General features: G+C 32.6%; 2 protein-coding genes across 2 annotated transcripts in view; one reads left to right on the forward strand and one right to left on the reverse strand.

Moving 5' to 3' along the window:
* The window catches only part of LOC113397838 (uncharacterized), a 614,853-nt gene that overhangs the window by 475,671 nt on the left and 123,386 nt on the right, over positions 1-15,796 (reverse strand). The window lies entirely within an intron of this gene.
* LOC113397808 (metabotropic glutamate receptor 2-like) overlaps positions 1-15,796 on the forward strand; it is an 85,441-nt gene that overhangs the window by 49,409 nt on the left and 20,236 nt on the right. Inside the window, exons 8-10 of the mRNA XM_026636320.2 lie at positions 9,756-9,862; positions 11,997-12,146; positions 14,065-14,198. Coding sequence (XP_026492105.2) covers positions 9,756-9,862; positions 11,997-12,146; positions 14,065-14,198 — 391 coding nt within the window. The remainder of the gene's footprint in view (positions 1-9,755; positions 9,863-11,996; positions 12,147-14,064; positions 14,199-15,796) is intronic.

Genomic DNA, 15,796 nt, shown 5'->3' on the forward strand with positions numbered 1-15,796 from the left:
CTAGTCACCACTGAGTATAGAAGTTGTTATCGACTAGCAGAACATAATATAGGTTTACAATCTAGCTCTTAGACAATATTGTATTATCTTAGATAATATTACATTGGTTATCAATGCATAAATTAGTAAATTTGACTACAGTTAGGAAAGTTTGGTAGTTTTGTTAGTTTATATAACGATATGGAGATTACATTTCGAATTATAGCATTACTGCTGTACCAACAATAAGTTTTGAAGAGGACCAAAGTCTTCCATGCCGCCGAATATGATCCAAAACTTGAAGTTTTCAAAACGACTTCAATTTTTCAAGCCTCCTTCAAACAAAATAAAAATACCCAATTGAGTCTTAACTCAATACTTTTATAATTCCTTCATATCAAGTATAGAAGTGTAAAGTATATTGAAATATGTACATATATACGACAGTCTAGATGGTACCAAACTTGGATCATAATTCACACCTGAGACGCAGCTAAGTTTTCAGCTCGGTGAATGAAAACACCGTTGTGTATATGTTGTATGAAATTCAGTTACACGTGTATCTTTGGTAAGTAGCTCCCCCGATGGAGCAGCGTGACAGAGTAAAACTCTCTCAAAAGGAGACTAACCCTTAGCTCAGCGGTGGATAGGATTTTGCTTTACTTGACATGTATGCAAATTCGTAACAAAACTTTTAAATACGATGTTTTAGCTAGCTTTGAAACGCGAGTACGTTTAACAAAAGCCCAGCGAACCTTTTACTGGCGAGAGCGAAAATAATATAATATGGTATTAACCGTCCCGTATATAATGCCTACAACGGAAATATAAATGGACAAAACTACAAAAAAAGTCTTCTATTACTATAAGATATTTATTGTATATGTGGAGTAATAAAATACTTATGTTACGTAAAAAGTATTATGCAACCTTATTTTAGTATTGTATTTCCGCCCGTTGTTCGTCCGTGCGTAGTAGATAGGTTAGGTTAGGTTACATTATATTTTGTAAGTATTTTTTGTGTTATTAATTTGTTTTCAATTGATTTACTTTGTAATGGGTTTTAGTTATTGCATTATAACAACAATGATTAGTCGCTTACGTCTAGCAAATGAAAAGCGTTCATGTCATTCTCAAAATCGAGTCGATCTTTTTTTTATTATCTGTATTTACTTTGTAACTTATAAGTATCTAATGTCAGTTGCATCTGGAATCAGGTAACATTCGGAATGAGAATTTGACCAAAAAGAACACGTTTTAAACTCAGCAATTAATCTATCTGCTTCATTTTGTTAAATTAAATAAACAATAAATTTACTATGAATTCCCTGCATATAATTCATGTTTAGCTATATATATATATATAGCTAAACATATATATATATCACGCCTATCATAAAATATATCTACGTATTATAGAATAATGCAGACCCCACCCTTTCTATTCTGATTGCTTATCTGTACGCAACAAACTCAAAGACTACCAAGTAGATTTATAAACGGTTTTCACTAAAGGAACGGAGTGATTCATGAGGAAGGTTTATATATGTAAATTGGCTGAAATATGATAATGATTGTTAAGATGTACATTCAGACCAACAAATGTATGTTAAAGACGGATACATTCAGACTAACCAAAAGAGCTATAAGTATTACTTATTCAGCACGTGCGAAGCCGAATCTTGGAAATTGAAAAAGCACCGATTCGAATAGATCACGGCTGGAAAATAGTTATGTGTATGATTAAGTTAAACTTCAACTCAATTCCCAAGTGTTACTATTTCGTTTAGTCATGAAAGATAATGTAACCACATTAATATTTCAAAAACGGGCCTCCGCCTTTGAGGATTTAAATGACGACGCTTCTTCATTGTTCAGGGCTCGCTGGAAATGTTCCGGAATACCTTATTTATTTTGATATTCATTCCCTCGAAGCTTGTAATAAATTACATGCTTATTACTGTGGGGCTGAAAGATATTTTTTTCAGAGTTTTTCTGGTATCGTTCGTTATTTATTTTAAACCAGAACACTCATACCTACTTAACAATACAACAAAGATACTTTCGTTTCTGTATTTATTTTTGGTTAATTTGAAAAAAAAAACAAATTACAAATTTCCTTTCCTTTTAGGGGAAGGTTTGGAGCTTATTCCACTCCGCTGCTCCAATGCGGGTTGATGGATACACACGTGGTGGAATTTCATTGAAATTATACTCATGCAGGTTTCCTCACGATTTTTTCTTCACCTCCGAGCACGAGATGAATTACAAGCAAAAATTAAGCACATGAAAATTCAGTGGTGCATGTCTGGGATTGATCGCACAATCGAGAGATGGTGTGAATCAGATACAAGCGCCCTAACCACTGAGCTGACTAAGTCATATTTTACAGTGATTTTGTAAAATGATAATTTATTAAATATTAAAGAATATCATTGCAAAATTTTAATATGAGAACAAAAAATACTATATATATATATAATACATGGTTGAATATATATATTTAAAAATATAATTTTTAAACTTTGTGTCACTTTATTCGGCAAACCTATTTCGTTGTCATAAACACCACCACGTTCTATATACGTTACCTCAATGCAAATAAAAGCAAGTACAAATGCTACTCCTGAGAATAAACTCCGATTTACCGTGAAAATAGCTCGGTATTCCGAGTTGAATGCATCGAGGTCACGCAAGAGACGCGCATTATACCCTGATTCACGAGGAGACGGCTGAAAAGAAACAAATTGAAAATGAACTAAACACTGAATCTTAAACCGTGAAAGGCGGCAAGGAAAAATCACTCTTAACATAAATTCACTGAGGCATAAAATTCCCCGGTAATAACGTTTTCCGACCGTTTTAACCGATTGAAGTTACGTAGTAAGCGTTTCATAATTTAAAATTACAGTGATTCAACTGTAACAGAGAACCTCATCTAGAAGTAATTATAAGAATCTGTAACGTGCTTCCGTAAATACCTATCGCTGGGTAAAGAATCTCGTTAAATAATATTTAGAGTATTTTCGATTGTTCTATGAGGAAATATTCGTTTTGGTAGCTAAAATGTTTCCAAACGCTATGAATGTAACAGCTTCAATACTATGGTGACCATCATCACTACAAATTAATCTTCGTACGATTTTAAGTGCCAACTAATTTAGTTACCAACTTCCGATTTGATTGTTACCTTCTAATAAAAATAGCTTTAAAATAAATCAGGTGCTCTACGCAATTACGCGTCGTTATTATAAGGTTTGAGTCGATATTATAATTTGTTTACTAATTTACGAGATCAAAGAAATTTTGCCGATAATAATTTCAAATACATACATCCTAACATTATGTTTCTAGTAGAATAGAGTGTGAGCTCCATAAAAAGCCAACGCCGCAGGCCTTCAGTTAGGTAGAAGTACTAACGTGATTCTTTGTAAAATCCACTCAACCGAAAAATTCATAGTGAACCCTCACAAGTTACTATTGCATAATAGCCGGGTAACCTTACTCTACACACCCTTTTAAAAGCACAATTGTGAATTCAAAGAATCCTAAAATGTCCAAGTACGTTTTCCTAAAAATAATATTTAAATGATACAAATATCATCAGTCAAAAGTGAAACCTAAATATTTAAACAAAAAACAAAAAAAAATCATGCTGAGGTCTTCTATAATGGAAGGTGCACACAAATCATAAATGGAATACTGTTTAATATTAAGAATATGTATCTTTTGTGGGAGAATCATTTATTAAATAAATAAATAAATAAAATGACCATTTGATATTACAGATTTAGAGTAACTACTGAATTTCTTGGCGGTTCTTCTCGGTATATCTACATTCCGAATATTTCGATTTTGATATCTCTCGCACACACATAAAGTCACAATCTGTCATCGTCTTTAAATAATGTATATGATATTGATTAAGTAATTTTGAGAATATGAAATAAGGAAGCAATTAAATGCTATAAACTGTTCTAAAAATAAACCAAAAATGTTCAATTTCACAGGGGTACTGTAAATTACTTTTATCTTAAAAATGAAAGGTATTTAGCTAGGAGGTAACCCCTTTGCTACGTAATTCGACCTCTTCTTACTTTCTGAGATGCCGTTTCCCTTAACCCGTTTCAAGATTTAAAGTACCTAACCTTTTTGTAGCAGTTTTTACCGAGCGAATACTTCTGTCTTACACGTTTTAATGGTAAATGTTAATTAATGATCCCAAATTTTTTTTAGCAAAATATTTAACGAGGGAATTCTGTTAGTATTATTACAATATTTATACGGGACTGTGATTATTAAATTATTTTAGCCCTTTGAAATTTTTAATTATTTTATTACGAAATAAAATACAATCGGACCGGACCTTTTTTGTTCCTTATTTGAAAACCAGTAACAAAAACACAATCTATATTAAAAATTAAGAGATATTTTATTTGTAGTGCCTCAATACTAAACCAGTATAAGTAAAACTTAAACCATAACATACATTGCGTTTTAGAAAAAGTATATCATATGATTATGTAATTATTTGCAGTCTCATCCGTTTTAAATTTAGTCAATTGTAATTTTATTTCATTGTTTTTGTAAATACTCATATAATAAATTCCTGGTGGTAAATTTTTGTCCAAGCCCGTCTGGGTACTGGCTACTCTTCATATATCCTAACGTCAAACCAAAATACTTCTTATTATTGTGTTTGGATTTGAAAGGCAAGTGAACCGGTGTAACTACAAGGATGAAAGACATCTTTGTGCCCAAGGTTGATGGGCATTGGATTACAGTACCATTGTCTATAGACAGTACTAACCACTAGTTGGCCCAATTGCCAATCCGACGACCTCTAAGACATTCATAAAAGCCAATCAATTAAGATATATATATCTGATAAAAGACTTACTTATAGAGGACTTACAACTGGTTACTGTCGCCAAACTCTTCCCAATTTAAATGACATAATTTTCATAATAACAGCATAATTAACCTAAGTTAAATAGAATAGCTATACCGTGCTTTACTTTGGTCTTGTACTACTTATATGGTTTATTACGAGATGTTACATTGGTTGGTATGGGAGCGACGTCACTATGTAAGCCAAAAGTCCTGAAATAGAAAGAAGTTCCATCTTGTCCACAACCCCATGGGGACAATGAATAATCGTCGTAATCGAATATGTGTCCCATCGGATTGTAAGGGCTACTTATAACTCATACAAACAATGAATCTGATTGCGCACACACTTCTATATAAAATAATTTGTGCAATCAACGATTCTTTGAGGTTTCATTCTTACTATTTTGTATATATTTCAATATACGACCCATTACTGATTAATATTTAATCTTTTAAAACTACTTAACCTTATACACGAGAAAAACACAATCGGATAATATAATGTAACTACACAAAAAATACAAAACATACAACAATATACCAAATCTATTCAAATCCAGACTAAATGCGATCAAATTTGATATATTCGAACCTCAGAATTACAATCACTAAATTCACCGCAAGGAATTTAACATGACTACTTTGCCTGATGTGAAATTCACATGATAATTAGGGTCGAAACTATTTCGGGTAGAACAAACAGTTGCTCATGCCACTTTGTTATCACTGCGTGCGTGAAAGGGTGAGGATTTTGAAGGCTTAAACCAACACGTCTTTCGTCATTAATGTTTTATAAGGAAAATTATTTTATTTAGCACAGCGACCAATTCAACGAAACATTAAGTCTTTATCATTCTAATTATATTTCTTATTTATTCTAATAATCCAAATTCGTGTAAAGCCTATTCCAATCGAAGCAAGTGTAACCATAGATTTATGTACTACCTGCATTTTACTATTAACTCTGCTATATTTGATTTTGATATTTATAGTCAAAATCAAAATCAAAATATTCTTTATTCAAGTAGGCTCATTTTTATGAGCCTACTTGAATAAAAAGCACTTTTGAGTCGTCATGTTGCATTGTTGAATTAGACGTGAAGCTAACATTATGTTACAATGTTATTCCCCTTAACTTCTATCATCCACTTTAATATTTCATCACGGCATTTTTTTTTTGTGATATCACCGCCCATAGACAACGGCGTTGAAAGAAATATTAACCATTCCTTACATCACCAATGCGCCACCAACCTTGGGAACTAAGATGTTACATGCCTTGTGCCTGTAGTTACACTGGCTCACTCACCCTTCATACCGGAACACAACAATACTGAGTACTGCTGTTTGGCGGAAGAATATCTGATGAGTGGGTGGTACCTACCCAGGCGGGCTTGCACAAAGCCATACCAACAATTTTTTGGAGATTTTTGAAAACTTTAAAATACATAAGTAGGTATTAAATCATTTTTTGTTGGTCAATAGACATTGTCGCTGTAAGAAATTTTAACCACTCATTACACCGCCAATGAGCGACATTGGCAGTAACTAACCTTGGGTGCTAACATACAATGTTCTGTTATCTTCAAACCGCATCACAATAATACTAAGTATTGCTCTTTGTCAGTAGAATGTATGACCTACTCAGATGAACTTGGACAATCACTCTCACTCCAATATATTCCCATATATATATAAACTATCAATAAATATGTTTATATATATATATATTGATAGTTTGTTGTGATTGTAAATTATATCCAGGATATGATACTAATCGAGAATCGATATGCTTCTTAAGCTCAGGGTCGTGGTTCTCACGCGACGTTAATCACGAACATTAAAGAGGAATTAAATTGACATGACGATTGTACAAGCGACCCGTCGCCAATAATCCATTGATGACAACGTCTTTGGGATTACAAATATAATACGGACACGCGATTAAAACATTAAACATGATGAAAATTATACCTATAATCGAAATGCATTTCTATGTGAAATCTTTTAGGTATATCCAGTGGCTTTGTTTAATTTATAATTCGTCTTAATTCTTATTAAAATAATCTTTATTAAAACTTTGAGCCTTTATTTATAGATAAACAATGTAAATACCGAGATGACACATGATTATTGCGGGTTCAGCAGCAGTGTATCCGTCAGTTCCCACTGGAATAGATTGTTGGAAGTTCCAAAACTTTCCCCTCAAAATGGTGACGGCTCCTTACCCAGTGAGACATGTATAGGCTTTTTAAAACTAAAAACTACCAACGGTTCGGAAAACAAAATAACTTGACTTGAGAAGTATTGGAGGAGGATACTACACTAGATACTAGGTTATCGGTCAGCTTTCCTATATAAAGTCACTTAGAACATATAAAGATCGTTCACACACAATTTTACACGTATTTTGAAGATTTAGCAATTTTTAGAACAGCAAGAATATCATTATGATTGTAAATGATTTTATTGTAAAGTTAATAATATATTTATATTTGACGACCTCAGTGGTCGAGTAGTGTGTACACCGGTTTTCATGGGGACACTCCGAGGTCCCGGGTTCGATTCCCGGCCGAGTCGATGTAGATAAAGTTCATTAGTTTTCTATGTTGTCTTGGGTCTGGTGTTTGTGGTTCCGTCGTTACTTTTGATTTTCCATTTACTTTACCTACTTTAGCTACTGACTTTAGCTACTTACATTGGGATCAGAGTAATGTATGTGACGTTGTCTAATATTTATTATATATTTATTTATTTATCGATACGTTCATTAGTGTATTAAGGTGTTGTATATATTTTTAAATGATAATATAAAGAAACTAATTGTCCACAGTAGTCTATATTTAATTTAAAAAAAATATATTATGCCATCAATAACTATGAACGTGCACTCGAACCTATAATTCGGCTCTAAGAGTCATTTGAAATGGTTGTATCAATTTACGATATCAATTTTTCAATATTTGATATTGAATTCACAGAGGGTTGTATTCGCTAACAACAAAGACCAGCTCAAGAATTGCATAGGCTATTTCAATTGTTTGCTCAATAGAAAGCTCATAACATCTTGATATTCTATGAATTTTAAAATTATTGGAACGAAGTGCTTTTGTAGGAATTGTCACGTATGGAAAATGTCTTATGGCTTTATGACCCCCTTTAGACCGCCCTTCTCTCTCTTATATAAAATTATTTATACTCATGAAGACCCAGCTTCAAGTAAATAGGAACGTCAAATAATTAACAATATTTAATATAGTTTACAATATTTTTTTTTCCAGTTTTTGTTACAATCCATTATCTTCCGCCTTTCAACCCAGATTAACAATTCCCATGTCAAATTCAAAAATATTCTTCCTCTACTTTTATTACAAAAATGTCAAACCAAAAAGTATTCATCACATTTATATAATTCTGTGATTGAATATAACTCAATAGCTAAAAGCTATACAACCTTAAATGATTATTTATAAATATTTTATATAAAATAATTTCTAGGATTACACTTATTTTTTGTTATTGTTTTAGCACACGGGATTTTTAATAACAACTTTATCATAGTCATTTAATTTTTTTCAAATGTTGTTAATTTATTTTATTGTGTCTATTATTATATTATATAAAGCGAAAGAAACGTTCCAACCACCTGTCCCAAGACACTTCACGTATTTTTTTAAAATTAAATTAGTATAAATACTTATAAGATCTCATAAGTGATAAAAGACGTGAATCTTGGCACCACTGAATTTTCATATTAATATTTATTATATATAATAATATATAATAATATATATATATTATTTTTATAATTCACCTCGTGCTGACGGTGCTGATGAACGTCGGTAATTACAAATATTACTTAGTAACATCGTCATCCGGACACTTGCTCACCTCACATTGTATACGTTACGTAACATCTGCGTTTCGAACTAAATTTATGAAAAAAGGCCCTGTTATACTATGTACAGAACGAGAAAGGTCGGAAGGGCCACTTGAAATTTTCCTCACGCCGTTGCCGCCGTCCAGGAATATTCATCAAAAGATAAATTTAGAATTTTCTCTATAGAATCATTTAGACTGTAATCGATTTTACTGGAAATGCTAGGATATTTCCAAATTCGCGCGTCGAATATTTAATAAATAAAGTGAAACAAAGATTGAAGATATAAATAGTAATAATTGCGATCTATTCCTAAAGGGTATTGTGTGCGGTCTATACTAATTGACTAATATGTCTTTTGAGACTTCGTAGCCAGACATCACGACTGATGACTCTCTTGGATACCGTGTACTTATTTTAATTACACAACTAACTGCCCGTGAATATCACACTGCTGGGCGTAGACCGATTATTGACGAAGACAACTAAATAAAAATTAAAATTATTATTTGAAAGCATAATAAAACAAAGTATTAAGTCATTGTTTTTAATTCTCTCAAATTAACTGTCAGAAACTATTGCTTTATGTTATAAAGTAAAACAAGTAAATTAATGAATATTACCAACATTGACGATAATTTGGAAGCTTTACGTCCGACACGTGTAGGTTTCCTCACGATGTTATTAACGCTGAGCACGAGATGCATTATGAACAATATGAATTATAAACACTAATTAAGCACATGAAAATTCAGAGGTACTTGCCTGGGTTTTAATCTTTCGGTAAGGACTTGATCTAACCACTCAAGGTCGTATTATCGAAATCTCTTCTCATACCAAATTTTAGTGAACGAATTCCTGAAAGATTACTGCGATATTTCCGATCTATGAAAATCCCTAAAATAATCCACAAAAATAAAAGACTACTTACTATTTACATTGTCAATACTCTAATGTGTCTGCATACATAAATAGAGTTTAATCAGTTTCTTATTTGTTGCAGGGATATGCATGTCGAAGTATGCGGTGGAAGGCATGGTCTCTGCGACGCCATGCGGCCTGCGAGCGGCTCTGACCTCCTGCGGTATTTGAGAAAAGTAAATTTCACTGGTACGTCCTAAATATATATATATGTGTTATAAACCCTTGAAGCCGAGATAGCCCAGTGGTTAGAACACGGAAATCTTAACTGGTGTCTGCGCGTTCAAACCCAAGCATTAGGGTTTTTTTAATTCGACCCCTGCTCAGCTGTGACAGAAATCTTGAGGAAACCTGCTCATGTCTAATTTCACTGAAATCTGTCACATGTGTATCTCCCATTGGAGTATCGTGGTAGAATAAGTTCCAAAACATTAAACTCAAAAGGGAGACGACTCCTTAGCCCACAGTGGAACATTTGTATTTGTTACCTTTGTTTTAAAACCAAAATCAAAGTATTTACTTATTGACGATAAAAACAATAATTATTGTCAACAACGTTTTAATAGTTAGAATGGTTAGAAATAATTTTAAAACGTTCGTCAGTCCATCTAATAATTCTGTAGATGCCGAGTTCTATCATTGGCTGGCCAGCCTTTAAAAATATATTGGATTGCTCTGCCAAGAATTCCTCAATAGTAGTCCAGTGTTTGAAAGTTTACACTCCCGTGACTTTAAAGTTCTTCAATTCTGCATTCTTTGTTTGTAGCTATCCTTCGCTTGATTTTCTTGGTTTTTCCGACTCTTTTATAATCAAACTGCAATTTTCTACCAATATTAGTAAGAAGTGATTTTAAGTAGTCGATTTTAGTAAAAGAAATTTTTCCTATTTGTTTTTCTAAAAATACCATATTATATACTAGCCGCCCGCCGTTGAAAAAAGAAATCAATTTATTATATGGGTCCAACCTAATTCACCCAAGGATAAACACAACGAAAAAAAAATTTAACTCAGTCCAGCCGTTTAGGAGGATTTCAGTGACAGACTCAAGTACAGAAGAATTTTATATAAGGTTATCTTAACGCAGGGCTACGCACTAAGCAAATATCTTCAGTCTTTATGCATGAGTGACTGATTATTTTGCGGTATGTTGAATTCTGATTTAAAGGATTAGCGAGATATAATTGGAAGCACAAGGGACATACCATCTTGGTTTATGTATTTAGCAATGCATTGACCGTGTAAGAAATAGCTAATGTGTCTTGCCTATGAGCAAAGATTTTGGTAAAATATATCGTATTAAAAATATTTTTTTCTTAATTAATCTATTTAATTGCAACACGCGTACATTGCACTACTTCAGGTAGTTACGGGATGGTAACAACACTTGTTAACTTTTACAACCTATAAAATCACTCCTACTCAGAAGCGGCTAGAGTTATAGGCAATGAAGTCAGGAGATTTATGATCTTCCTTGATTGAGCTCATATAAAAATACTAGGTAATAAAAATGACCACAAAGTTCTTCATACTGATCAAATACCCCTCCTCAGTATTTACGTTAACACATTGCTCTGCATTCTTTGAGTAAGATAGTCAATTCAAATTACTTTTTAGTTTAAAACAAAAATAACAAACTTCAGACTTAAATTGTGATGTTGTCTGGTAAAAATATGCAAGTCGACATAATTAAAAAAATAATTCAAATTAGAGATAGATACACAAAGGCACGGACAACATGTCTGTGGAGATTAACAAACTTAACAATAAAAAATATAAACAAATTTTACTTGTTGGTGGTGTCTGGGTCCTTTTGAGAAAAAGATTTGGAATGTTCCAAGAAGGACATTTTAAGTCGGGACTGACATATTTATAAGCTGATACTTTTTACAAGCTTTTAAATAACTTGTAATTTTTGGTAATGAGATTGTGTTTGTTTAAATCTTGCAAACTAAATTAGACAATGCATTTTAAAATGATCATGACTTGCTTATTATTGAGGAGTTCCTCCAGGAATCCTCCTCAATAATAAACAGCAACTACTGAGTTTCTTGTCTATTCTTCTCGGTAGAATCTACATTCCGAACCGGTGCTAGCTTTACGTCAAAAGATATAAAAAGTGCTTGTAACAGCTTACAAGAATAAAGTATATTTTGAATTTGATTGATCTTGAGCATACACACGATATTTTGTTTTATATAAAAGCTTGTTTTTTTTTTTTAAATGGGTTTAAGCATAAAATTATTACTTTTACAACTAAAGTATATTATCACCGACAAGTCTACAAGAATAGAATGAATTTTAAATTATACATATGTTTTCTAGGTCTTAGCGGAGACGAGTTCCATTTTGACGTGAACGGAGATGGTCCAGCAAGATATAATATATTGCACTTCAAGCAAGTGTCGAGAGGAGTGTATCATTGGGTTAAGGTTGGACAATACCTGGATGGAGAATTGCAGCTGCATGTGAATGGTAAGGATTCACCTTCCTTATATTACGAGTTGCCCTTTTTGGTTTATACTGGTGAAATAAGTTTTTAAGCTCCAATTCAAATACACACAAATAAATCATCAAAATCGGTGCAGCCGCTTAAGAGGAGTGACATACACACATACAGAGAATTTATATATAAAAAGATGATTTTTTTTTACATTCTTATCACTCTCATCATTGACTCCATGACGAAGGTTTGTATCTTGTCTTGTATTGACTTGTCTCAATTATTACCATCTCATACTCATCACAAATTCTACCAAACAGCAATACTGAGTATTGTTTTGTTCCAGCGTTTGAAATTGAGTGAGCCAATGTAACAAGCAAAAGAGACTTACCATCTTAAATCCTAAGGTTAATGCCACACTGGCTATGTAAGAAATGATTAATTTTTTTAAGACGCCAAATTCTATGGGCGCTGGTGAACTCTTTTGGCCGTCTGGTGACAGTTGATCACCTTTCGTGTTTCCTACCTACCTATGTTATAAAAAACATCACTAGAGCAACGTAGAAGAATAATTCAATTCCAAATCCTTAGAAGAAGACAATTGATGGGCTGTCATACCTACTATGAATACTAGCAGCCTTTCCCCGTCGAATTGAAGTTTAGATTATTATTTTGAGAAATACTTTTAAGCCAGAGATATAACTTGGCATAAGAAACTTATTATGATCCTTATCGTCACTTAGGAATCTTGTACGATCATCATAAATTAAAAGGTTCTTATAGTGCCGTAAACGTGCAGAAATATCACCATAGCTTTCTCATGTTTAGAATAAAAAAAGGACTAAGATTTTTCCACAAATTTCTCGAAATATTTATTTCTGATTAACATTTATAAAGTTATGAGATATAACATTTTATAAATTGAAGATTTCAAGCATTTCGTTCTAACTGAACAATTCCCTACGATATTTCATATTTCAATCACCCAAAGCAACATAGAAAAGTTGTCGAGCGAACAGGTATTGGACAAGATTTGATTATGATTTATGAACTCGCAGTATTTCATCCCCCAAATTGTGGGTACACTTTTTAACCTAATTTCGAATGGAATGGAATACAAAAAACTGAAAATAATATCCAACTATTTACAACCTACAATAATAATATAATATTTTATATTTCACCAAATAAAACAAATTACGATGACAAAGACCGTCTAACTGTTAAAACGCAGTACCAGACAACTTATTTGAGAAAAAATAATGTTATTATAGACACATAAAGAGACAAAACTGTCTATAAAATAAACACACACACAAACACACAAACACACAACGTACAACAATATATAAATACATACTAGTGTGTGAAATAAAAAGGCAGACAAATAAATTGACCACCTCATAGGTATTATTGGTACTGTAAGAATGAAAACAACTTGTTAAACAGAACATATACACCCAGTCAATACCTATCACTAATCCTGACCATGATTATAGCTGGTATTCATGGTATATTAAATAGTTTTTATTCTAATGGTAAGGTATACATAACATGCTGTATGTTTTGAAGTGAATTCAGTCTTGTATTTAACACTTCAATTCAAGATTTTCGTTTGCATATTGAAACTCATCGTTGTAATTCTAATGTTCATACTTAGTTAGTTATCCCGCTGAGTTTCTTTCGCCGGTTCTTCTCAGGTCCGAGGTGCTAAATTCCGAACCGGTGGTAGATTTTTGACAATCAATAAGCAAGTGTAAACACTTCTATATTGAATAAAAATTTTTGACTTTGACTTTGACTTTGACTATTTGGTCATACATTTTGGCTCGATATTTTCACAAAAGTATATTAACAGAGTGCCGAGACGCATTGATTCAATTTCTTTGAACGTCGAACGGCGTGTCATTTTTGCATAATTTTTTAACATTTGATTTTTTTATTACCTAGAAATTCAATTCAAATGGGGAGAACGTAGACCGCCTGAATCGGTCTGCAGTGCGGAATGCGAGCTTGGTCAAGCCAAGCAGTACGTAGAGGGCGAAAGCTGTTGCTGGCATTGCTTCAACTGCACCCAATATGAGGTAATCAATATTATTAAGTTCAATTATTTTTAACTACGATACAATGAAAGGATTTATAGTGCCCTGAATAAGATGCTATGAAATCTAATATCAGTTTATAATTAACGCTGGGCGAACCCGTAGTCGAGTTTCGACCATTACAGAAACTTTGTGGAAAATATATTTGTATTTATTTCGAACATTTTTTTTTTTTTTATAGTCTAATATTATTTTTACTTTTTTCATTAATAAAACTCTTCAATATCTATCAATCAAAAAACATCAGAATATCTTTTGATAAATTGAGGAGGGAAAAGTACTGAACTGTACTTTGATCATTCTTGTAAACAGGCAAAGTATTTATAAATAGACTGGCCCATCCCAAATTGACACGTATTGATTCCAATTTAAGCCACCCAGAGATTCAAATACCCACAAAAAATCATAGAAATCGAACAAACTGTTTAGGACCAGTTCAGTTACATACAGAAGATTTATATACAAATATTATAGAGTAGGACGAAAACTCATAGGAGAATCTAATTATTATACTATAGCAAGTAAAGAGGCGGGCCACAAGAAATTAATTGGTAAATAATTCGGTGGCAGGGCTTTGTGCAAGCTGATCTTGGTAAGTACCAGCCACTCGTCAGACATTTTACCGTTAACTGCTAAACAGCAGTATGCAGTATCATTGTGTCCCGGTTTGAAGGATGAGTGAGCCAATGTTACCACAGACACAAGGGAAATAACATCAATATAGCACAATAAAATAGCACCAGTCTATGGGAGGTGATGACTACTAGGTCACCTATTAGCTCGCCTATATGATAAAAAAAATATATCTAAAGAAATTGATAATTATTTTATTTCTCATTCCTGTAATTATATTACACTTGTAATATTCAAAATTGGATTAAGCACTGATTGCCACGCAGAGGATCTTGCATCATACCCTTCCATTGATGAAGCTTTCTGCAAGAGCTATATGAATTACTGAATCCTAAAAATCTGTCAATCTGCAAGAATAATTCTATCGTCTATGCGTCAGTCGATCTATTTATCTTCATAGTCGTGAGATATTTTCCAGTTACTTATATTATTAACCATTGTGTTTAGCTATTAATAGTTATAATTATTTTTATTTCTGGCTGTAAAAAGTTTTTTATAGATTTTAAGCGATATTGTAAAAACTGTGATTAATAAATACCGTTTTCAACTTTCTGAGAAGTTAAATTCAGTAACATACACTTTAGATCGAATACAAGTGGACCAAGTAGGCAGACGAAACCAATACATACATTGTTTGACAGACTGATATACAGATAAACAATGACGTAGACAAAGCCATTTTTTATTCGTAAATAATTGAACAAGTATCAAAATTCAATTACTTTATTCTATAGAAGCGTTACTTATAGTAAAAAAGAGATTTGTCGTGGGACAAGCGGTTAGATCGAAGTTGCTTTCATTGTATATTATGTATTGAATAACAGACACATTGGAATAAACTCACAACGCTTGACAATAACTAAATGATAAAAAGTAAAATTGTGATTAATAGCAAAAAAGAAAAACAGAGGAAATGGTTCCTTGGAACGCTTTTTTCTTCCGCGACG

The sequence above is a fragment of the Vanessa tameamea genome, chromosome 13, assembly GCF_037043105.1.
Source record: "Vanessa tameamea isolate UH-Manoa-2023 chromosome 13, ilVanTame1 primary haplotype, whole genome shotgun sequence".
NCBI lineage: Eukaryota > Metazoa > Arthropoda > Insecta > Lepidoptera > Nymphalidae > Vanessa > Vanessa tameamea.